Genomic DNA, 24,280 nt, shown 5'->3' on the forward strand with positions numbered 1-24,280 from the left:
TCTACAATTTATTGAAGGGTATCCATACATATAACACACTCTGTATAATAAATTTGAATATAATATCAATATTAAATATAATATAATTTTAAGATTATAATATAGTATTATCTAGACATATCTGAGACTAGTGATCTGTAATCTGCATCACATGTCATCCCATATATCTAAATCCTTCTAATGAATTCTGATCACAGATTGCTCTTCATGTGGCAGGGCTGTTAATGCTGTATATGCTTCTAATTTCATTACACTTTTTATACAATTTGACCCATAAGTGTTAGCAGCTTATTATATAAAGCCGTTTAGATTTAGAGGGCCTTTTCCGAACTCCATAACAGAGTTGAAATACGGTGGCTAAAGTTCAAACCGATGTTACAAATGTAAAGCAAACCTACTTTTCACAGTGTGAATGAGAGTGGCCTCTATAGTGTGAATAATACTCAAAATACTACGAATTTGTCCAAATGCAAAACACTACGACCACGTGCTGATTCAAGCTGTCACCACTCCTCCCAAACATCATCAATGCTCCGAATTCAATCGAGACTGCCAGTATGAAGTGAAACGCATCATAGCAATATTCGTGAATTTGCAGAAGCAACGCAAGTTCCGATAATCAAACACTACGCGGCGTCTCTTCGTAGTGTCAGAATTCCCTCATAAATGACATCACTGCTTTCCATCCTGCCAATGATGACAGTTTGAAGGGAAACATGGGTAACACATTAAAATGTGGTGCCTTTCACTTTGACACTCGGCCCGTGCATAAACTCAGCCGACATTTTCACAAATCCATACCGCCCAGCGTTTCAGTAAAAGCCAGTTTGCTCGCATTTAATTGCTGATAACTCTGATATCAATGTCAGGTCCGGTAGTAAAGTGTGTTTTGTTTCAATTATACCTCAATATTCTAACTCGTTTAGATATTATGACCTATAGCCTTCTATTCCTATATTTCCTGCTTCATTCTTATCTCTATATCTCATATCTCATTATCTATCACCTACCATTCAGGTGAACGTTTTTCTCTTGGAATTTTCATTATTCCACTTTCATCAATTGCTTGAACACATGTATCTTTGCTATCTTTCTCCATCTTCTTCTCCTTCTTATACTCAACCTTCTATCATCTTTCGTAGTTGTTAGTTTTGAAGTGAAAATTGAAAAAATGAAATCGTGACCTCATTCTTTTTCGAATCATTCATTCTCGAAAATTTGGGACAAATACAGTTTTGGGCTATGTCAGTTATCACTTACCAATTACATTATTGTATAATATCCAATATATATAATGTATTACAATTATATTATAATGATGATTTGTAATTGTCAATAAATGAAATGAATAAATCTTCCATCTTTTTCGGTTATCATTATCCCTCCCACGTCAATGTTCCTCATCTTATGCTCAACCTCCTACTTATTCTTCTCCTTGATCACTTTTGATCACCTTGATCATAAACAAATCCTCCTCATAGGGTCGATCCTTTGTATTTCTCTTCTTGTTTCTCCTTCTAATCATTCATTTTTTTGTACACAATTCTACTAGTCCAGGAAATGAATGCTCAAAAAAGGGTATCTATACCTATAGAAGGAAAAGTTTGGAAGACAATTTTCGAACCTTCAGATTTGTTAAGGGTAGTATGGAGGTGAACATAATTATCAAAAATCCCTACCTTTACTCACTATGTTGAGAGGGTGGTAATGTTTCGAAGGTATCATTTTTTCGTTTCTCACATTTAACAGAACTAAGAAGTGAAAAATTGTCTTCCAAACTTTTCCCTTAATAACACTTCGTTGAATGGACTATACATAGTGTAGGATATCAACATAACTACTATCTAACTCTTCATAGATTTCCGACTACATATCATCATGAATTATCTCCACCTTCTATTCCTTCTTATGTACTCAATCCTCTGCAAATCTGCCTATCTTCTCCTTCTTGTCCCTACTTCTACTCAAACTTTTACCCATTCCTTTTCTTGAACACCATTCTCATCATCAATAATTATTCTCTGCACCATTCTCCGCTCATATACAGAATCATCTACTTTCTTCCTCTTCTTTCATTTATTCATTTTATTTATACATTGATGGATACAATATAATTCTCAACTATGAATGATTGACAAAGGAACAACAAGCTTAAAGCCCCAAAACTGTTCCTTTCCCAAATTTAGATACAAATTGTCCAAAAAATAGGTTATGTTTATTACTTCGAAAGTTTTTTTTCAATTCTGAGTCCAAAATATATAAAAACCAGGTATTTGGAATTCTTGCACACTATCATCATCGTCATTTCTCCCCGCATTCGACCAATTCCAACATACCTCACTTCAGGTGTTTTCCGAACCACCAGATATGAGTGAGCTACTCTTTAACCGAAATAGATTGAGCACACGCCACATTCACCTGATCGGCCATCTGATGCAGACATCATGTCACGATGGGAAAACGAAAATCGTCTAGAACGAGGAGGAAAATAAAATGTTGTTTTTTTCTCGTTCTTTTTCTTGATATTTGCTTCGATTCAATTTCCGGATTGAGAGTGCAATGTTGTCATGGATGGTATGAAAGGAGGAGAAAAATAAGAAGGAGAGAAAGAAGGAGGAGGAAAAAAGAAGGAGGAGAATATGAATTCGAATAGAAGAAAGGAAAACGTGGAATCCGACATCACTCATAAAAACGCCAATGCCTGTACTCTATGAATAAAAAAAAACGTGTACCGTGGAAAGAAAATACGATCATTCAGCATCTGGACTTGACTCTGACAAGAGCTGTTTGGATTCCACTGGACCTTTATATTATTGTTTTCAAGATATCAAGGCTCAAGGATGTGACTAAAACAGTATCTACCGTTTCTATAAGTTATAAAATGGAAATTTAGGAATTGAATTCTCAGTTCCATGTAGAGAAAACATACGAGAGCTCTGTAGTGTTGAAGCTACGAATCTAGTATAGTTTTCCATGGTATGGTTCTATGTAATGAATCTTTCAATGAAAGCAAATATCCTATGAAATGAATAAACAGCCGTTAAGGGTTAGTTGAAATATTTCATAATTTGAAGAGAATTTCATTCGAAACTTACTTAGCAAGTTGCAAAAAAGTTTGGGTTTGTTGTAAACAGACATGTAAATTATAAGAAATAACAATATTATGGGACAACTAACAGGCTGATTCAAGATCCAGTTCTGAATACAGAGCTGAAATAATCAACATTGGACCTTGAATAATTATAATAGTAACTAGTAATTATAATGAATTGCAGCTATTAATAATTGACCGAGTGAAGTGAGGTCTAAGATTCAAGTCGACGGTTTGGCATTTAGATTTTCATAAAATTTGACAGGTATATTCCTTTTTTAATTGCGCGTCGACGTATATACAAGGTTTTTGGAAAATTTTCATTTCAAGGATAATATAAAAGGAAAAAGGAGCCTCCTTCATACGCCAATATTAGAGTAAAAATTAGACTATAGAATTATTCATCATAAATCAGCTGACAAGTGATTACACAGATGTGTGGAGAAGCCAGTCTATTGCTGTATTTATTTCCATAAGGTCTATAATTTCAATCGGGTACTTGTGGATGAGAATACTGCGTGAGGTCTACTGTTCACAGAACTACTAGTAATAATAATAACAGCTGGGGCTGCTATGTCCTTATCACACCAGTACAGCGACTCTTCTAATTTTAGTTTTCTGTAAGATGAGGTCAAATTGACTACAGTCACTTTATAATAATAATGAGAAATTATGGTAACTGCAATATTGACTGAGCTTTGGTGAATTACAACTCTGTAAGCTTAGTTATAAGGTGAAGAAATCAATTATGCTATCTGTAGCCAAGCCACATGAGGCGTTTTTCAGACGAGTCGGCAAGACAGGAAGCTCTCCAATTGGTTGATTGTGTTGGCGTTTGGGAACCACCTGATTGATTGATTGATTGATTGAGTACTTTATTTATGTAGATTACAATATATACTGGCTTATACACTCATATACAATAGCTTACAATACAGCAAAATTATAGATGAATTTACATAATATAGACTAAGAAAATAATTATTGAACTGTATATGATATGAAAAAGCAATTTGTAATATAATAACTATAGATAATAATCATATTGTTATGCATCTACATAAATTGGCGGAGCTTTGGAGATATCAATGTCCATTCTTCGGAAAGAATATTAAAAATATCCTCCCCACTAACTCTCTACCAAAATCGAAGAGCTAAAGGCTCATCTGAAAAACGCCTCATGTGGGTTGGTCCTAAGAACAAAATTAGACTTGATGCTGTTCTTTCAAACAGTGCTATCTTCAGTTGATTATTGAGCTTAATGGTTTGAACCTAGTGAGAGCATAATTAATTAATAAGTGTTGATTGAGTGAGATTAAGTGTTGATTCTCCAAGTGAGATCATTTTAAACTATCTGCATTGTTTGAATATGAAGCAGTGATTTAATTCATAAGGAATGTTGACGTATGCTGAATGCTGACGACAGTATGAAGTTTATCTTATGGAGATGACTTTGATTGAACTTCAAGATTTATAATCTACTAGCAGGTAACACGTGCTTCGCAAGGGTCTTTCTTAAAACTTGACGTAATAAAATCTAGAAGAATTCAAAATAGGCCTATAAGAATCCTCGGTTGATTAAGAATTGATATGCTGCTTTTCAAGTAAATCAGTATGACCACCTTTAAATTAGAAAAAGAAGTTGGATTCAAAATGGCGGAAAAAATTTGGGTGTGACGGAAAACCTGTTTTTATCATTCGAAAAGGATCCCTAATCATACCTATCTTCCAATTTCCCTTTTAAGAGAAATCTTCTGCTGCTTCCATACAAACTGGAAGCATGACAAATAATTTATTGAAAACTTGACAAACTGAAAACTTGATGTAATCAAATCTTGAAGAATTTAAAATTGGTAATTTGAATAAACACCCTCGGTTAAGCAAGAATCTATATGCAAAATTCCAAGTTAATCAGTCCAGTAGCTCTGACGTGATGATGCGTCAAACATAATTTCCCTATACTTTACACCTGTATAGGCTACGTTTATAATCCAGTTCTTTCCTTTATTATAGTATAGAAGATGATACATGGATGGATGATCATTGTTATTTTACTAAAAGATAGAATAAGTTGAATAGTTTCCCTTTCAGAGGGAGTTTTGACAACCCACAAAACTCATTTTTCATTTGAAGATATAACGAAAAGGTGCATATGACCTTATTTTTTGCTCAGTTTGCCAAAATACCCCTCATTCCAATATTAAACTTTTCGACTGACTGAACAGTGAGTCAGTCATTCTATCAGGGCTCGAATAATTTTGAAATTTTAATTAAATAAAAATGGCAGAATATAATTATTTCTTTATGTAAATAACAACACCTTCATTCAAAGACATATCAACTGCATGAGTTCTCATATTGCCGATACAGCACTGATGAAACTGTAGACGTTTATTTAGCACTTTGTCTCAAAAATTGTTCTAGCTGAAAAATTTATAATTCATGCCACGTGTAGGCCTAAACATTGCATCAGGGAAACGAAGTTTCAAAACTATGTTTTTCAGGTAGAAAGCAATATAGAACCAGATGTTCCTTTTTTAATTTCGACCATGATTTGGTGATTTTTTAATGAAATCGAATGTACAATTAATGAAATTTGAACATTAATTCTGAAAAATCTAGAAGGAAAATTAAAATTTGGGCTTCCAGGTGCACGAGATTGATATTTTTAGAATATATGTGCAAAATTTGGAGATCTAAATCATTCCCGTTTTTCTGGTATGCAATCCACAAGTTGACATGTTTTGATGCGAACAAACGAACAAACGAACACACGAAAACACGAACAAACACAACCCTACTCTGTCTTATCATATCGATGGATTCAACTCTATTGTGTTTATTCAAATCATTTCAAGTACATTTCTAACATTTTCATGAAATTCCTGACACTAATCCAATTCTATCGCTACTCTCCATCTCAATACTACAAATTCTGCTCTCATAAAATTCACTCTGAGTGATGAAGAGTTAACAGACAGCATAATAATTCCAACAAGGATTCCACTGCAGAAAAATGTAAAAACACGACAAGAACGGACGTCAGATGCAAATGTGACCCTGAGAGAGGAGCTTGAAAAGAATAAAAGCGTTGAATAATGAAGAGAATTGTGTGCCGGATGAAATAGAAGCGAATGAAGCAGCAGCAAAGAAAATGATTCCATTCTATGAAACAGCAGTCATACATCTTGAAAACGCTCTTCTCAGATCGCACTATAATTCCATGCAAGAAATTAACAATTGCATGAATTGTACTCTCTCATATTTTCTGAATTATTTTCTACTATGATTTCTATCTTCTATCTGATTCTTTCTCAAACTTGAGGAGTGAACCCATCTGATTCTTTTTTCAAATTTGAGCAGTGAATCCAATGTGAGTTGAATGGAATAGAATAGAGTAGAGGAAAAATCTACAATGAATTCATGGTTGACATAAGATGATGCGATTTTCATCTTTCAGAAGAGGGAAGGAAATTCAGGAAAAGTTTATATTATTATGGGAAGACAGAGAGGAGAAACAGGTCGAAAGGTGAGGTGAAAGAGAGAAATAATGCGGAAGAAGAATGAGCTCATCTTTCCTCGTTGCAGCTTCCAAGTTGTAACAACTGACACATAACTGATGATCACATCTCGCTTTTTTCACCTACCCTCGTCGTATTGTAGTCTCGCAATCTTCCTAAACGATTGCAATAAACTACAGCGCACTGAGAGTTGCAATCCGTTCTATCAAATTGATGCTGGATGAATTCCTTTCAGCTTGAATTGCTTCCAGTTTAATATTGGACTTTTATTGTAATACTGTATTCTCTGTAATAAACATTGCATTGAGTTTGAATTGTTTTGAAATATTCTAGTTTGATATTGATCTCAATATTTATATGGATCCAATCTGTTGGTTTTTTCAGTTATTCAACTTCCTCAGTGAGTCTAAGTGCCGGTTGCACAAAAGCCGGTTAAATTTTAACCGTGATTAATTTCACGAGAACCATTCAGAGAAAATCCGGCTTCTCTGATTGGTTTTCGTGGAATTAATCACGGTTAAAATTTAACCGGCTCTTGTGCAACCGGGCCTAAAGGTATTTTCTATTGAAATAACAACTATTATCATTCGTTAGATTCATTATCTTCTTACCACAGAACTACATTTTACAAGAATGAAACTACTTCAATATAGTTTACTCGAAAGACATCAGCGAAACTCCTATCATACTTACTTCGCCAGAGCGTAAATTATTCATGTTTCTCTCTTTATAACTGATATTCCCAGTAATAATGACCATTTCTTATAATTCCTCCATTATTATTATTATTACTTATACACAGTTTTGTTTTGAAAATATCGATCCCAGTAAAGTCTCAATAATTTACAGAAAAGCTCCATTCCAAAACCTGCTAAAGTCAATTTTTTCCAATTCCTGTTTTTCAGGTTATATCTCATCAAAAGCTGGAATCATCATTCGAACATAATTTTTTTTCCAAAACCTGTCAAGTCAACTAGTCGTTTTTTCAATACCTGCCAAGCTACTGCGCATGCGCAGTTTCATTTCTAAAAAAATGTTATATAATTGAAAAACACCTTTGACAATAATACATATTATTCTTCCAATAATGAATTAACTACCAGCGAGAATTCATTGGCACAGAGCATAATTCAGCAACACTTTTTCCCAATTTGCCAACAAATTATGTTTTTGACTTATGTTCTTGGCAGGTTTTGGAATGGAGCTCCTCGTAACTCTGCAATGCTCAGACAAACAATGAAATTATCCTAAGAGAAACGTTGGTTTCCTGATAGTTTTTGTGGAGAGAATTTTAATTTGTTTTACCAATAAACAGGATGAAAATATGATTTGGAAGTATAAGTAGAGGTTAGGATTCAAATGAGAATGTAGCAAAGAATGGTTCGAGAATAAGATGAAGAGATAGAGCAAGGGAGAGAGAGACGAAGGAAAGAAGAAGAAAAGGAAGGAAGGAAATGGAAGAAAGAAGAATGAGGAGCGGAATAGAAAAGAGGGTAGGGAAGAATTCAGAGGAGAAGCTGGAAGTAGAAGGAGAGCAAGTAGTTGAGAAGATGAAAGTAAAGGAAGAGGAAGATGAAAGAATAAATAAGAGAAAAGAGATTCAGTAGAGGAATGAGGATTCATAGGAAAATAAAGCAAAGAATAGTCCAGATTGACAAAATACAAATAATAGGACAAGAAGATGAAGTGAATAAGAAACGGGATATGGATACAGTGGAGGAATAAATAGGATGAAAAAAGGGGAAGGAGAAAGAATGAGTAAAGTGAAATAAGGAGGATTCAGGGGACAATTAAGCAAGAATGGTCCAAAAAAAGGGAAATACAAATAATAGGGCATGAAGTTGTAAAAAGAGTAAATATGAACAGTAAACAGGAATAAGTAGGATTCAGAGGAGAATAAAGCAAGGACAGGGATAAAAAATTAATAAAAAACAGGGAAGAGATAATACATTGAAAGAAGAGAAATGAGATAGAAGAATAAGAAATCGAATAAAAAAGGATTTGTGTTTTATGTTTTATCTGGTGAGGTAGGAGTTGTAATAGAAGCAGAAAAGGAAGGAAATTGAATGGGTAGCAACGTCTTCGAATCCTGTTGGCGATCTCCAACCGAGCGAAAAAATGCGATCTCTTTATCTAATACCATGTCTACCGTTCACTCCATCTTTATCTCGCAAAATGATATTTTGATCTCCCGAAACGAAACGTAAAAGTTGAGTTGGCCAATAATTTAGTGGCTCCCAGCTTACCTGCAATTGGTTGAGATGGATATCTTTTTACAGCAACAGCCCAGCTATGATTTCAAGGAGAGCAAATTTATAACCTAGACTGTAATATGATGGATGGTGATCCTGAATCTCTTATCCATCGAGCTTTTATGATCAATTCCAAAGATGATTTTGGAACGTTACTAGTTTGTTTTATCGAAGAAGATTGGAAACTGGGTCGACTATATGGTTTTGAATCAGCAGACACCTAGTATCAAATCAAATCTAGTTTATGTTTTGGTCCTGCAAAATTATTTCTTTAATATGTAAATATTTCCTATTTTATAATAATAATGTGGAATATTTTTTGTATGTTTGGCTTTGAATCATCTAAATTTGAAAATCTACGTTGTGAAAATAATTAAGGACTGAACATTTTTGTGAAGTGAACAACTACACAAGACAACCTATATCGGACTATGTGTAACCTTATCTAAATTTGGGAGAGGAATAGCACAAGGTTACCTTTTTTTTTGTCTCTTCCTATCATTTTGATGATGTACTTATTGTATCAATCAATAAAAAAATCTTCAATACAAAAACTCCATAATCCATTGTAAGAATGATATTTAAACAGTGGATTTTGTAATAATTAATAATTAACCTATCTCGGACTATGTGTGATCTAAATTTGGGAGATGAATAGCACCTTATTTCTCCTCTCCCTATCATTTTGATGATTTATTTAATTAATCATTCAGAATTATACAACTCACAGAAAAGTACTACAGGCTAACTTACGCCCAAAACGGTTCCAATTCTAATTTTTACAACAATCCAAATGTAGCTAGGTATTTATATCACAAAATACCTTCACGTTTTCAGCCTTAGAACAGGCTTCAGATAATACCAAAATAATATACAAATTTACATGACAGCGGATTTTTATTACATCGAGACAATTTACCACCAAAACAAAACCAATTCACAACATCAACAATAATTTGGAAAGTAAGTTCACATGAATTGAAATCATTCTCATTCACAAATTAATTTACATCTTAGAAATGAATTGAAGTTGTCAATATTGCACTATACTAGAATTTTTGAGACACCAAATAATAGTTTTTTCTCATTTGGATACATGTATGACTGTATGAATATCTACAAACATGATACTTACCAACGAGCCTACCTTGAGATTGCCATGATTTTGTGACTCAAATTTTCCAGTATAGTGGCTTAAATTTACAACTTCAATTCATTTCAATCATTATGTAAAGTTTCTAAAATTCTCTAACACTACACTTCACCAAATTTGTTCCTCTTTTTTACTCAGTCAACTTGTTTCTCCTATGTTCTAATCCCTTTCCAGACAATATCTTTTTTACTTTTTTGTAATAGTCACTTTCTCAAGGGTCTTGGACATTCGTCTCTGCATGTCGGGAACCGCTTTGAGCATGCGCTGCAGACAATTTCCTGCGCAGTCAAGCATTTCCTTGTCATAGTTTGCCATTTTTTCTGGTGTGGGCACATTGGAGCCTGAGTAGGCTTTGCGAACACTTTGGCCACAGTCCATCAGGCAATTGCTCAGGTTTACCTGAAACATAATTATTGAGAATATTATTAGGAACTAAAACACATTTCCTCGGTTTATTAGTGCATTTTCGATGGAACTTGAGTCTATTCTCAACCACATGAGGCGTTCTTCCAAAGATTCGTAAGGGCAGTAAGCTTACCGATTGGAAGATTAGGTTGGCGTTCGGGAATCAGCTGATAATAATCAGCCAACCAGAAAGCTTCCTGCCCTGCTGACTTGTCTGAAAAGCGCCTCATGTGACTTAGCCCTAAATGATGTTGATGTAAGGATCTTCCTACAATGAATGAATTTAAATCATGTTTGTACACACATGTATGAAGTGTGACAGGACATGCATGATGAGCATATGTGTACAAACATGTTCATCATGCATGACCTGTCACACATGCTTGTACACACATGTTCATAATGCATGTCTTGTCACACATGTTCATTACGCAAGTCCTGTCACACATCACACATGTTTGTACACAAATGTTCATCATGCATGTCTTGTCACACATGTATCATGTCCAGTCTAAATACACTGAAATACCTGAAATACACTGATCTCGCTCTCGACGTCGTCCCAGGCCTGGTCGACAGGCCGCCTGCACAGGTCCACGCACTCTTTCACCTGTTGAACGGAATCGGATGTGCGCGCGCAACACTTGGCCGCACAGCTGTACATCTCGCCGTGCAGTCGACGCAGGTAGGAGCGGTCCAGATCTTCCTCCAACTTCTTTATCGCGTCTTCCAGCTGTTGTGTCGCCTTGTCCACCATTTTGATTCAGCTGCTGAAAAAACACAGATTTTCTAGTAAAGATAGTAATTCAGAGGAGTAATAGTAGCTGATTATGATGAAATTTGTCCAGCATTTTGATTTAGCTTCTGGAAATAAATTTTGGCTTCTTAATATGCCTTGCCTCTTAGAGTAGTTTTTGATTTAATTTAGCGTATGTCAGCATATATACACAACACATTTACAATCACAAAATTCACAAAAAAAAGAATAGAAAATTAATAGATAAAACGAATAAAAATATCTTAGTCACTTTTGACCTGGAAATTAAAGGAACTAGGGTATCTCCCAGGGTATTTAAGTAGGCTATTGATGCCGGTGTAGCCACCATGAAATATTCTTGTGCACCCGTGTATGCTGATCTGAGGCACTCCTTCACAATGTGGCTCACGGTCTAGACTTCTCCACACTCACAGAAAGGGGTTGCACACTCAGAGTAGTTGCCACAGGTTGATGATACAATATAGAAAAATTAGTATTTTTTTTACAATTCAAAGTAAATTAGGATACAGTGAAAATTGAAGTGCAATTCTAAAAGTGATAGTTGTTGATGGTTTCATCTTGAGTGATAGGTTGACTTTGATTGAAGAAAAAATTAAAACTGAACCGATTGTTAATTGAGTATGGAGCATTTCGAATAAAATCTGAAATGATTGAACTCCAATTGAACTTGATTTGTATTTCGTCTCAAAAACTTGCTATTTGTCACCCTTATCTTCAATTCCAACTTGTTGGAAACTCTCTCATTCGCTTACTTCTTGGTTATGTCAAGTGAGTAAACGTGTGTCAGTTCGGCTCCGTCTTCTAACAGATATTTCGTAGGGTTATACAGTTCAATTCACTTCAAATTATACATCTAGTTATTCAGTTTCTCGAGCTTAATTCAATAGTGAAATTATATTTTTGATTAACTCACACTCTTTTTATTTATCTTGAAAAAACATTCCTAATTCTTCAGTCTACCTTCTCGCCTGTAAAAGTGTAAATCCACCTAACGGTACACAATGGGTCGACCGAACAGAGGCACACCGAGGAATGAGGTCAATGCTCCGAAGCCAGGGCCAGCTATTTCTGGATCACTGTCTGAAGAGACCCTCCAAATTATTCGACAGCAAATCGAGGAAACTGTGCATCATGCCATATCTAAGGCAGTGAAGTCCATTTTTGAGGAGCTTCAGGCATTGAAGGAGGAGAACAAACAGCTGCACTGTAACCGAACTGGCGGGTAGATCTGGTAGCGGGCCCAACCAGTTCGGACATAAACTTAAACCTAGTTAGGAGGTCGGCTCAGTCCTGCCTATACGACCCTGGAAGAGGCCCTCTGAGTTCAAGTGGGTTGAAATCTCAACCCCAATGGGAAGGAGGCACAAACTCTTCCAGGAGACGCAGACCACAGCAGAACTGTTCGACTCTCCCTTATCTATTTAACATGCCTTAACTAAGTGAGAACGGGGCGACTGGAGAAACAACGACTGTTGAAATGAAATAGATTTAATTTACGAAATAAATTAAATAGATCGATATTATGTCTCCTTCACTAGTTCGCAAGAATGTTCAATTAGTTGTTAACGTTGGGACATAAAATTCTTCTCAACTCACATTAAATTCGAATTTTAATTCTACACCAAATTAATGCCTTAGACATCGGCTTAAAAGAAACATAGGTACACGCATTTAAATACTCTCTACATCATAAAATATGCAACTGTCGTCAGGATAATTGTTAACAAAATTATAACACTGTCTTCTCGATAATGGTACAATTGAATAAAATGGACAAATTTATTATAAGTGTTCCTCAATAGTAGGCGAGAGTATCCAATTAGCTGTTAACGTTGGAATATAAAAACCCTTCGCCACTCTCGTCCAAATCAAATTCTAATAAAACACTAACATCTCAATTGAATAACATTCAAAGTAATTATCAACTTGGTCAATTAAATAATATTAAATAATAATAGCACAGTACAACCTATCTCTTACTCCAGCCGCCAAATAAACTAAGATAAAAGTAATTCTCGACAATTTCAAAGGGAAGGTTCGGTCAAATATTAATCAATTATAGTGGCCAGAATAGATTCACTCACCCGTGATAATAATTCCGAGGGTCACTTTCATTAGGATCCAAAACCGCATCTTGGCTTCTGGATTCAGGTTAGAGTCACACGAATACGTTGTTCCCGCGAATTAATTTATTGTTCTCACGGAAAATAATCACACGAATAAGTTCCACAAAATATATCAGAAAACTACAGGCGAACTTTATCGTTCATACTTCAGGAATAAGTTCAACAAATTAGCCTATAACGAAAAACTGGAACCAATCCTTATTGTCCGTATCGCTCAACAATATTATAACGAAACACAAAGAAAGATTCTATCGTTCATATCTCACGAATTGTTCAACATAACACAACGAGTACAACGAATTAATTCGACATCAACTAAACACTAAAGACACATTTTATCGCTCGTAGCACGCGAATAATTACAACAAATATAACGAATCAATTGAACTTGATTTTTATCGTTCGAATCACAAAATAAAATTAACAAAATATAACAATAATTAAAACTTATTTCACCGCAGTGCGTCTCGCGTTCGAGAGTAACCGTTCGCTCAGGAGTCCATCGCTGACTGACTCGAGGGCTGTCCATGGACATTACCCTAGCCTAAAACACTTGGGAAACTCACCTTTTTCTCACGGCAGAGAAAGAGTGAGAGCTCAAAATTGGATGGAGAAAGAGATAGTTCCTCGTGGAAAACTGTCACCAGATTGCAGTTTTTTCTCCACGAGGCAGAAGAATACGCTGTACTGTGCACAATTCTTATATTCTAAAACGCAATAATCTATTTCTCACACTAGAGAAAATTGAAATACCCTTACGTCTAGAAAAAAAAATGAACATTAGAAAATTCAGTCCGATCACGCCATCGAGTCCAAAGTTCAATGATTTTAGATTGGCGTATCATGAGAAATAAAAAAATTAAATTAATTCACCTCCTCTCAATAATTCTACCCATTTACAGCACAATAGAATTCGTGAGCTAGAGGTGTCTTGTCACCTGAAGGTCGACGACCTCGAGCAATACGGGCGCCGACATTCAATACGTATTTTTGGGATCCCGGAGAGTGACAAAGAAGACACGGACCTGCTGGCGCTTGATGTCTTCAACAAGAAGCTGAACGTGCCCGTGACTCTGGCGGATGTCAACCGCTCGCATCGCGTTGGAAGGCGTCAACCACCTCAACAAGGGCAAGCTAAACCCAAGGACCGACCCATCATAGTACGACTCTGCAGCTACCGGACCAGGAAGATGATCGTCGACGCTAAGAGGAAGCTGAAGGGTTCCGGCGTCACCATTCGCGAGGATCTGACTGCGGAGCGTCTCAAGATCCTCAACGCTGCGGCCGACCGTCATGGGCATAGGAATGTCTGGTCATCAGACGGGAGGATCAAGATCTCTATCGGCGAGGGAGGATCCAAGAGGGTCCACACAGTCGAGAGGATGACCGACCTTCAAAAAATAAAGGTAAATTGAATCATTTCAGGATTCGATGACTAAGGTGCCCTTCACTACAATAATAGGAAATTCGTATTAATACATTTCACAGTAGATATACCTTGGCATTTTTCATGAGCTGGCTTTCTGTTCTATAAATGAATCTTTCCACTGCTATTTATGAATATATATGAGGCAATTATTTCAAACTAAGGAGATCCACATTTGTTAATACTGATTAATAATTTATCTTGATATTAATTCCCAAAACTATGTTCAATGCATCAACTACTATACTCCAGAGGGTACTTAGAGAATCATTATCTCTATTCTTACTAATAATTATTACATCTCTTACCAAAATTATTTCCATAATTAATAATTTTCGAAATGCTGAATTTCAAATAAATTTGATGATTAACATACGTTATAGATATGGATGTAATCTATAGGTAAAGATAGTAATCTCCTATATAATGATATCTTCTACTGTTGCCACAGCTTGAACAATAGAAGCTAATGTGTGAAGAATTATTGATAGAGCAGAGGGGTGGGTAGTCTATTCATATGCTTATATAGGGGCTGTGTTTCATTTAACGTTATCTTAGACATTCATCACTCTTAACTATTACAGTTCTCAATTTACTACTTTTATCGTTATTGCAACTCCCAATAGTTAATTATACTTCTAATACAATATACTATTTTTCACACTTCACCGTTCAATACTATTTAAAACTCATCTAAAATAATCTAGCACTTTCTCCATCATCTCCTCTACTTCTTATTTTTTCTTTCTCGTTTCTCTTCTTGATCTTATATTTATAATGATTACTTGAATATTGTTGTTTGCGATGATGATTATTATTCTTTTCTATTCTTCTTCTTCTTCTTCTTCTTCTTCTTCTTCTTCTTCTTCTTCTTCTTCTTCTTCTTCTTCTTCTTCTTCTTCTTCTTCTTCTTCTTCTTCTTCTTCTTCTTCTCTTTCTTTTTCTTTTCTTCTTTTTCTTCTCTCCTTGATTAATTCAAGATCACAATGCGATGTTCTATTTCTTATTCTATAGTTCAGTTTCATAAGTACTTCGCAATTTGTGCACATTCCTTCTTTCTCTTCTTTTCTTCCCTATTATTATCATTATTTTCCCTGTGATTTTTCCACTTGCTATCCAGCATGTTCAAATGTTTATTTCTCTTTCTATATCTATTTATCTTTCTACCTTTTCTCTTTCTATCTGATTACCTTCCACTAATATCCATATATTTATATTATAATATCCATATATTTATCCATATAATATTCGATTCTTTCCCACATTAAATCATACTATTCCTCTTCAATTTTATGCGAATATTATTCATTATCAGTTGCATTATGTATCTTTCCTCTATTGATAACTTTCTTCAAAGATTTTTCGTTTTTCTGCTGGCTTCTTCTTCTCTTTTTCAGTTGTTACTGGATCCCATTTCGCTCTATCTCCACCATGAACACGATCTTCCACTACTGGATTTCATCTCTCTCTATCTCCACTTGGACTCGATTTTCCACCACTGGATTCCATCTCTCTCTGTCTCCACTTGGACTCGATCTTCCACTACTGGATTCCTTCTCGCTCTATCTCCACTTGGACCCGATTCTTCCACTACTGGATACCTACTCGCTCTATCTCCACTTGGACCAGATCTCCCACTACCAGTTCTTCCTCAATCTTCATCTTATTCACCATTAGGATTATTCATCACCGAAACTCCACACATCTACATCTTATTGTGTTTAGTGAATTTTTGAACTAGTACTTTAAATAGTGAAGGGAGCCGAACTGTCAAGGCATACTGAATGCACTCGAATCAAGAGACTTTTTCATTTAGGTTAAGTTTTATCAGTTTCATCCCCATTTCCCCCGTCATGTGTCGTTCTGAGGTCGGTTCACGATTGGTCTGCTGCTTCCATGATGCCTCTCACTGACACGTCAGCTCGCTCGCCCTCAAGTAGGTATAATTATTTCAATAATAGTCATAATGACGCAGGTATGTTTCTAGCAAATAAGCTCCACTCTTTCAAAAAACTTTTCAAGGCTGCTCACCTTAACGTACAATCCCTCAGTTGCCACATTGATGAACTCAGAGCAATCTTCCGTTTTCAGGACTTCAATATAATCGGAATTTCCTAATCATTTTTGAAGCCTAGTATTTCATCAAATTTTGTTGCATTGCCTGGATATAATCTTTTCCGGAATGATAGATTAAATAAAGCTTGTGGGGGTGTAGCAATTTTTGTGAAAGATGGTATCAAAACAAAAGTTTTAATCACATCTAAACAAGAGTATTGTTCCAGACCAGAGTTTATGCTACTTGAATTATCCTTATCTAGTAATGATAAATTACTCGTTGGTATCTGTTATCGCCCGCCAAAAATAGGTCATTTCACAGATTTCGAAAATGCCTTGCTTTCTCTTATGCCTTGTTATAACCGTATACTAGTTATGGGGGATATGAACACCGACTTGAACATGACGAATCGTAACTTTGACTACTTTCAACTGACTACAATTTTCCAATGCCTAAACATGACTATTTTACCCCTCGATCCAACTCATCATACTAATGAATCAGACACACTCATTGACCTTCTCATTGTTAGTGATCCCAATGAGGTTGTTCAAGCAGGCCAAATCTCAGTCCCAGCTATTTCTAGACATGATTTGATCTACTGTGTACTTTCCAATAAGATACCCAAGCCAGAACAGAAAATTATCACTTATAGAGACTTCAAAAACTTTGATGAAGCCGCCTTCCTGACTGATGTGGCTCAGACTCCATGGCATCAAATTGAAGCATTACCCTCAGTTGATGACATGGTCAAGACTTTCGAGAATTGGACTTTGACTTTGTATGACAAACATGCACCTTATGTGACAAGGAGGATTAATAGAAAACGACGAGTACCGTGGATGACTGAAGACATACTTAAGATGATGGGACGTAGAGACAAAGCACATAGAAAATTTAAAAAGACATTTGACTTGGACAGTTTGATAGAGTATAGGAGCCTTAGAAATAGGGTTAAACAGGAATTACGGAACTCAAAGATTAGGTATTTGAATTCGTTTATGACAAACAATAGACAAGACTCTAAATCACTTTGGCAGGGAATAAAAGAATTCGGGCTTGGCAAACAGAAATCGAATCCACAAATTGACTTACCATTGAATAATATAAATGACCATTTCGTTTCACACTCTAACCAACGCGACAAAGTTGTCATTGCTAATCATATAGATGATCTTGAAGAGCAGGTTACAAACTTAGATTTACCAATCACTGATAAATTTCATTTCCATCCAATCTCAGAAGAAGACACTTTCAGAGCAATTCAACGTATTCATAGTAATGCTACGGGTGTAGACAAAATTCCTATTAAATTTATCAAGAAGATGTTATTTGCTGTTTTACCAACCATTACATAAATTTTCAACAAGTCACTTGAAGAAGGCATTTTCCCTGAAAACTGGAAGTTTGCTCTGGTTCGCCCTCTAAATAAAGTTCCATCACCCAATAAAGTTGAGGATTTTAGACCAATCAGTATTTTACCTGCATTGTCCAAAGTGCTAGAAAGACTCATTCATGCTCAAGTTGTAAAATTTCTAGACAACAATAATAAGCTTCATAACTTTCAATCAGGCTTTAGAAAATTCCATTCAACTGAGACAGCTCTGCTTCGTGTCACTGATGATATAAGGTTAGCTATGGACCAAAGAAAATGCACCATCCTCACCCTATTTGATTTTTCTAAAGCATTCGATACTGTTGATCATACCGTCCTTCTGAATAAGTTGGCTATTCTTGGTTTCAGTCACAACTCGTTAGTTTGGTTTAAATCCTATCTATTAGGTAGGAAACAATGTGTATCTGTCGGTGACAAAAAGTCAACTTAGAAAAACGTTATGCATGGAGTACCACAAGGTTCAATTTTAGGCCCTCTCCTCTTCACTTTGTATGCTAATGACCTTTCTTCCATTATCAAATTCTCCAGTTTCCATACTTATGCAGACGACCTTCAAATCTACCTATATAATTATTTTACTTTATCAATTTTCTGTTTTTTTCTCTTCATAATAATAATATCGAGAATATTATAATAATCAATATTTTTTTTTTATTTTTTTTATTTTTAATTATTTTTCCATAATAATAATAATATCTCTTCAATATTCATATTGATTGAAACTTTTACAATATTTCCATTAATAAATAAATCCTTAGTTTAAATAACGAAATTAACGTTTTGGTAGAGAGTTAGTGGGGAGGATATTTTTTATATTCTTCCCAAAGAATGGACATTGATATGTCCAAAGCTCCGCTAATTTATGAAGATGCATAACAATATGATTATTATCTATAGTTATTATATTACAAATTGCTTTTTCATATAATATACAGTTCAATAGTTATTTTCTTAGTCTATATTATGTGAATTCATCTATAACTTTGCTGTATTGTAAGCTATTGTATACAAGTGTATAAGCCAGTATATATTGTAATCTACATAAATAAAGTACTCAATCAATTCCACGAGTTCCTTATATCCAGCTTCTTCAATCTGTTACATCTTTTTATATTATTGGACTTTTGCAAAACTATTGTAACCTTGTATAAACTGTTATTTGGATCAACTGTCCAAATATGAATGTTTCATCATTCAGCTGACTGAATAATATTCATATTTTTCTATAGAATAGGAAGGTTCTGGTTGAAATCACATTGTTTTACATGTTATTTTTCAAATCAAGCGACGCTTTGCGTTGCTCGAATTTAGTGCCACGCAAATTTTGATTAAAAAGTTGGCAAACTGAAAACTCCACTAAGATCTTGAAGAATTCAAAATAGGCACATAACTATCATCGTTGAATTAAGTATCTGAATGCTTAATTTCAAGTTTATCAGTCAGACGTGATAAATAATGCGTCTTTATGATGTGATGTTTGCGTCATTTGTGAATTTTTCAGCTTGATTTTTGGAGTGAGTTTCGTTTTGTTTTCTGTTTTTTAAATTTCTAAATTATTCAATGTTTCAAAGTTTTGAATTACAGTTTGGTGCAATATTTTTAATCTTTTCGGTTTTCAATCAAATTAAATTCTAAATTTTGGTTTATTTCTGGACTCGGAATTCAATTCAAAGTTAAGCAACATAACCTACCTTTTAGACATTGGCTTACTACTATCAAAATTCGGAAAGGGAACAGTCTTGGGCTAGGCCTGTTGATCCTTCTCTAATCATGTATTTGATGTGTGTTTTGTTAAATGTAGGAAATAAATAAATAAATTTCCTATCCCGTAAATGTATAAGCCAATTCTTTCCTTCATTTTATTACAAATTCATCCGATGAGAGTGTTTCCAAATAATCCAAGACCTACAAAATTAAAATTTTCCAAATTGAACATGATTGTTCTCAAGGAAACAATTACCACCAGCGAATATTCCGCCAGCTCACTGAGTAGCCTACCACCATACGTTGCAGTTCTACCTAATTACGCATCTCCGCATCTACAAGTGACCTAAATGTTTGCGAATTGAGCCTGTCATTGAGATTATTGCAATGTTAACTAGCTCACTAGTTGCAATTGACAGTTACAAATAAGGTTGCTGCTCTTTCGGCTGACTAGGCCAACCCGGATCGATGCATAGTTGCTGTTGATTTGAAATTTAAATTTTGTTCTAGTTGGTTATCAGCCCAAATCGATACCAGCAGGAGGAATAACTTGGATAGTCGCTCCAGGTGGGTGGAGAATCAATGGTTTACAAATTTCCTGACAAAAGCCAGTTTAGAGTTTTTTCAATATGTAGCTTTAATGGTTTCCAAAACCCTGACAAAAGTCAGGCTTTGGAAAGTCTAAGGCTTTTTTAATATGATATTTTACACTTCAATACAGACAAGCAGTCAATTATTCGAAATTTGTTCATTAAAAGGCTGAAAAGCGTGTACCTTATTGTTAACTGAGGTTTCAACAAACTCCAGTCATTTGCGATGAAGCACTCATGAAATAAGTCTCAATGAAACTCTCATGGAGCACTGCAATATTCAACTTGTTTCATACAGATATTGATAATTTCTAAAATTGACAACTTGTTTATTTGACAGTTTTTATAAAGTACAGCCAATAATTGCAAACAACATTTTGTTAAAAACTCTTGTGTAAACAAGGCTTCATGCTTTTTGTTTCATAAACTTATTGTTTCATGACTACTCTGTAGTTTGGGATAAACCAAGAGGCTTCCCAATCTACTTTTTGTCAAACAAAAGCTGAATCAATTTTTTTCAACATTTATAAGATAGGCCTAACCATAATGATGTTTAATTTTGAAAAAAAAATGAAAATTGGTTGGACGTACTTTAGTCCGTATGCAGGATAATATATTTGGAAGTCTACAGATGGAAATAAATATTGAAAGTTGCGTTTGCTCAAATGTAATTAATGAATCCTATTTTATTAAACAAGCAATTTCTGTATTATGGTTATTTATGTTCAACGGATCTCGAAAAAACGACTCTAACGATTTTCACTAAATTTGAAACATATTTGAATAATTCAATTAGGTAATCAGTACCTGAAAGTAAGTAAGTAAGTAAGGAAGTGAAAGTGCAAATTTTTAGTGAGAAAAATGAAGAACCCAAGACATAACCTATAAACTTGAGTGTTGATAGGAATAATGACATTGGGTAATACGGCAAGGCAGAACATCCGAAAGGATCTCTCTGCCGAAAAAAGCCATAAGAGTGAATAAATAGATAAGGTACTCAGTGCCGGTTGCACAAAGACCGGTTGTATTTTAATCCTGATTAAATCCAGGAGAACCAATCAGAGAAGCCTTTTTTAAATGGTCTTCTCTGATTTGGTTCAAGTGAAATTGATCAGGATTAAAATTTAAACGGCCTTTGTGCAACAGGGCCTTTGTGAGATATTTGCGTTCCACCGGGAATTAATCTCAATCCACTGTGAATAGATAGAACCTTTCCTTCATAAAGTATAAATACATTATAATTACCTCTTTTTTAATAAATTTCCTATGCCTTTGTACTCCAGAACAAAGCTCGGTGCCCCGATATTAATTATTATTAAATACTGTAAATTACCCCAAAGACTTTTGTCAATATTTGCAGTAGCAGAAGTCTTCGGGGAGATTTACAGCATTTAATTGAAATTTTCGTCTATTATATTTGGAAGTTCTTTTTGGGAAAAGATTTAAAACGCCTGAGCTGGAACCAGCTTTCCTGTTTAATGCTCAAATTGCAGAGAGATTCACTGTATTTGAATATTAAGATTAATATAGTGAGAATGAGATAGCTTAGGATAAAAAATAAGCATAAGCGAAAGATGGATTGAGCAATCTTTCCTCTATACTACTAATTTTCAGGCTTGAATGTAGGCTATACTCAACTAAATAGGTCTAGTCGTTTACAAGCAAACTTTGTATCTCAAAGTTGAAGCCTATTTTATTTCATAGAGACTATGCTATGTTTTTAAAGGGACGGATTCAAAGATTCAAGGGTTCAAAGACCCTCACACGTCAACCGAAGCTTATTGTGTGTCTATAAAAATTAAGATTAGCCTAATGAGTAGGGTTCACGTTGTGCATGAGTTAGGCATACATGACAAAAAAATTATAATTGAATAAACTTCACTCACATTTAGGTTACTTTTACAATATTTGTTATATACCAGAAAGTTGTTCCTCTCTCTCAGTTTTCATATAAAACTCTTCCCCACATTAAATCCACCATGAGCACAAAAAATTTACAAGGAAAAACAACGAAAATTTTTATCATTACACTCCAGCAAATTGATATTTGCTGCCAGTCAGGTCATCTGAAAATCGGATTTGAGTATTTCCATCTTGTGTTGCATGAAATGCTACAGTAGTGAGATGAATTTTCACAACAAAAATAATGATGAGTATGTGCAGCGAATGCTATATGATTGAAAACAACATATGTTTTGTAGCTCAACACATGTAGATCTATTCCAGCATGTCTGTGCTGATAATTCATAATTTGTAATTACTTATCTTGCCCTATTACCATAGGTGAGGAAAGTATTGCTTTCCGAGAAAAATTAAGGTACCCAAATTTCTAAATTTCTATACGTTTCAAGGTCGGAGTCCAAAAAAGTTTTTTTTTGGTATTGGTCTGTATGTGTGTGTGTGTGTGTGTGTGTGTGTGGTGTGTGTGTGTGTGTGTGTCTGTGTGTGTGTGTGTGTGTGTGTGTGTGTGTGTGTGTGTGTGTGTGTGTGTGTGTGTATGAGTGTATGTGCGTCTGTGTACACGATATCTCATCTCCCAATTAACGGAATGACTTGAAATTAGGAACTGAAGGTCCTTACAATATAAGGATCCGACTCGAACAATTTCGATCAAATGCAATTCGAGATGGCGGCTAAAATGGTGAAAATGTTGTCAAAAACATGGTTCTTTGCGATTTTCTCGAAAACAGCTCCAACGATTTTGATCAAATCCATACCTAAAAAAGTCATTGATAAGCTCTATCGACTGCCACAAGTCCCATATAATATGTAAAAATTCCAGGAGCACCGCACCATCTATGCAAAGTTTGATTTTAGATTTCCAATTATCAGGCTTCAGATACAATTTAAACAAAAAAAATTAAGTGGAAAAGATTCAGCATGAAGATCTCTACAATTTATGTTCAGTAACATTTTTACCTAAAATTGAAAATAAGCTCGAAATTCGAGAAAATAAGATCATTCAATTGCAAACTTTTGGCAACTGTTGATTCTATTAAATCATTCACTATGAAGAGATAGCAGACTTCGTTTGTCTGCAGCGCTATTGTCCTGTCACCAGCTGTCTCAGATCTTAGAATAGTAGACTTGATATGCGCGTGAACACTAGCGTCAGTTGATCAATTTTCATAACGGCAAGGAAAGTTGTGTGAGTACGCCACACCAGATTTTACTCTGTAGGTTCTCTAGACTGTACAGTAGTTCTATCAATAGACCAACATTTTAAGTGCGTTCCGAACCACCGGGAAGTAATTTTGCAACTCATAAAACTGTCTTTACTTATTTACTTATTTATTTAAATTTAAATTTGGATTTAAATTTATTTATTTAGCAGCTCTGACCTCAAGCAGACACCCATATAACAGCATTCCGATCCCACCTCCGATCCGATCCCACTCCGATCCGATCCCACTCCGATCCGATAAAATTGGATACTTGGGTGGGCCGTCCCACTAGAACCGTTTTCGTCCGAACTAGCATCGGCCGAAAACTATCGAGCTCGTCCGAACGATCCCCCAACAAAGAAAGAAATAGATATGCTCGTCCAATGCAACAGGTTCATGCGGCCGTCTCCGGCCGATGAATTTTTCGATCCGAATTGAATGGGATTTTCCGGCTCTATCCGGCCGAACTAACTAGTAGTTCTGTGAACAGTTGACCTCACGCAGTATTCTCATTCACAAGTACCTGATTGAAACTATAGACCTTAAGGAAATACAACAATAAACTGGCTTCTCCACACATCTGTGTAATCACTTGTCAGCTGATTTATGATGAATAAA

The 24,280-nt window shown here is 35.2% G+C and overlaps 2 protein-coding genes across 3 annotated transcripts in view; one reads left to right on the forward strand and one right to left on the reverse strand.

The window, feature by feature from the left end:
* LOC111044161 (adenylate cyclase type 6) overlaps positions 1 to 24,280 on the forward strand; it is a gene marked incomplete in the record, with an annotated part of 477,477 nt that overhangs the window by 196,309 nt on the left and 256,888 nt on the right.
* LOC111056317 (protein FAM136A) lies at positions 9,618 to 22,686 on the reverse strand. 2 transcript variants are annotated; one of them, XM_039424879.1, is made up of 3 exons: positions 22,385 to 22,686; positions 10,952 to 11,192; positions 9,618 to 10,416 (listed from the first exon to the last, which is right to left on the reverse strand). In XM_039424879.1, the coding sequence occupies exons 2-3, from the start codon at positions 11,177 to 11,179 to the stop codon at positions 10,204 to 10,206; spliced, it is 441 nt and encodes a 146-aa protein (XP_039280813.1). In that variant the 5' UTR covers positions 11,180 to 11,192; positions 22,385 to 22,686; the 3' UTR covers positions 9,618 to 10,203. The 2 variants fall into 2 exon arrangements, with proteins under 2 accessions (XP_039280813.1, XP_039280814.1); XM_039424880.1 differs by having other exon boundaries at positions 9,635 to 10,416; positions 10,952 to 11,189; positions 22,385 to 22,683.

This window comes from Nilaparvata lugens, chromosome 3, assembly GCF_014356525.2.
Source record: "Nilaparvata lugens isolate BPH chromosome 3, ASM1435652v1, whole genome shotgun sequence".
Lineage (NCBI taxonomy): Eukaryota > Metazoa > Arthropoda > Insecta > Hemiptera > Delphacidae > Nilaparvata > Nilaparvata lugens.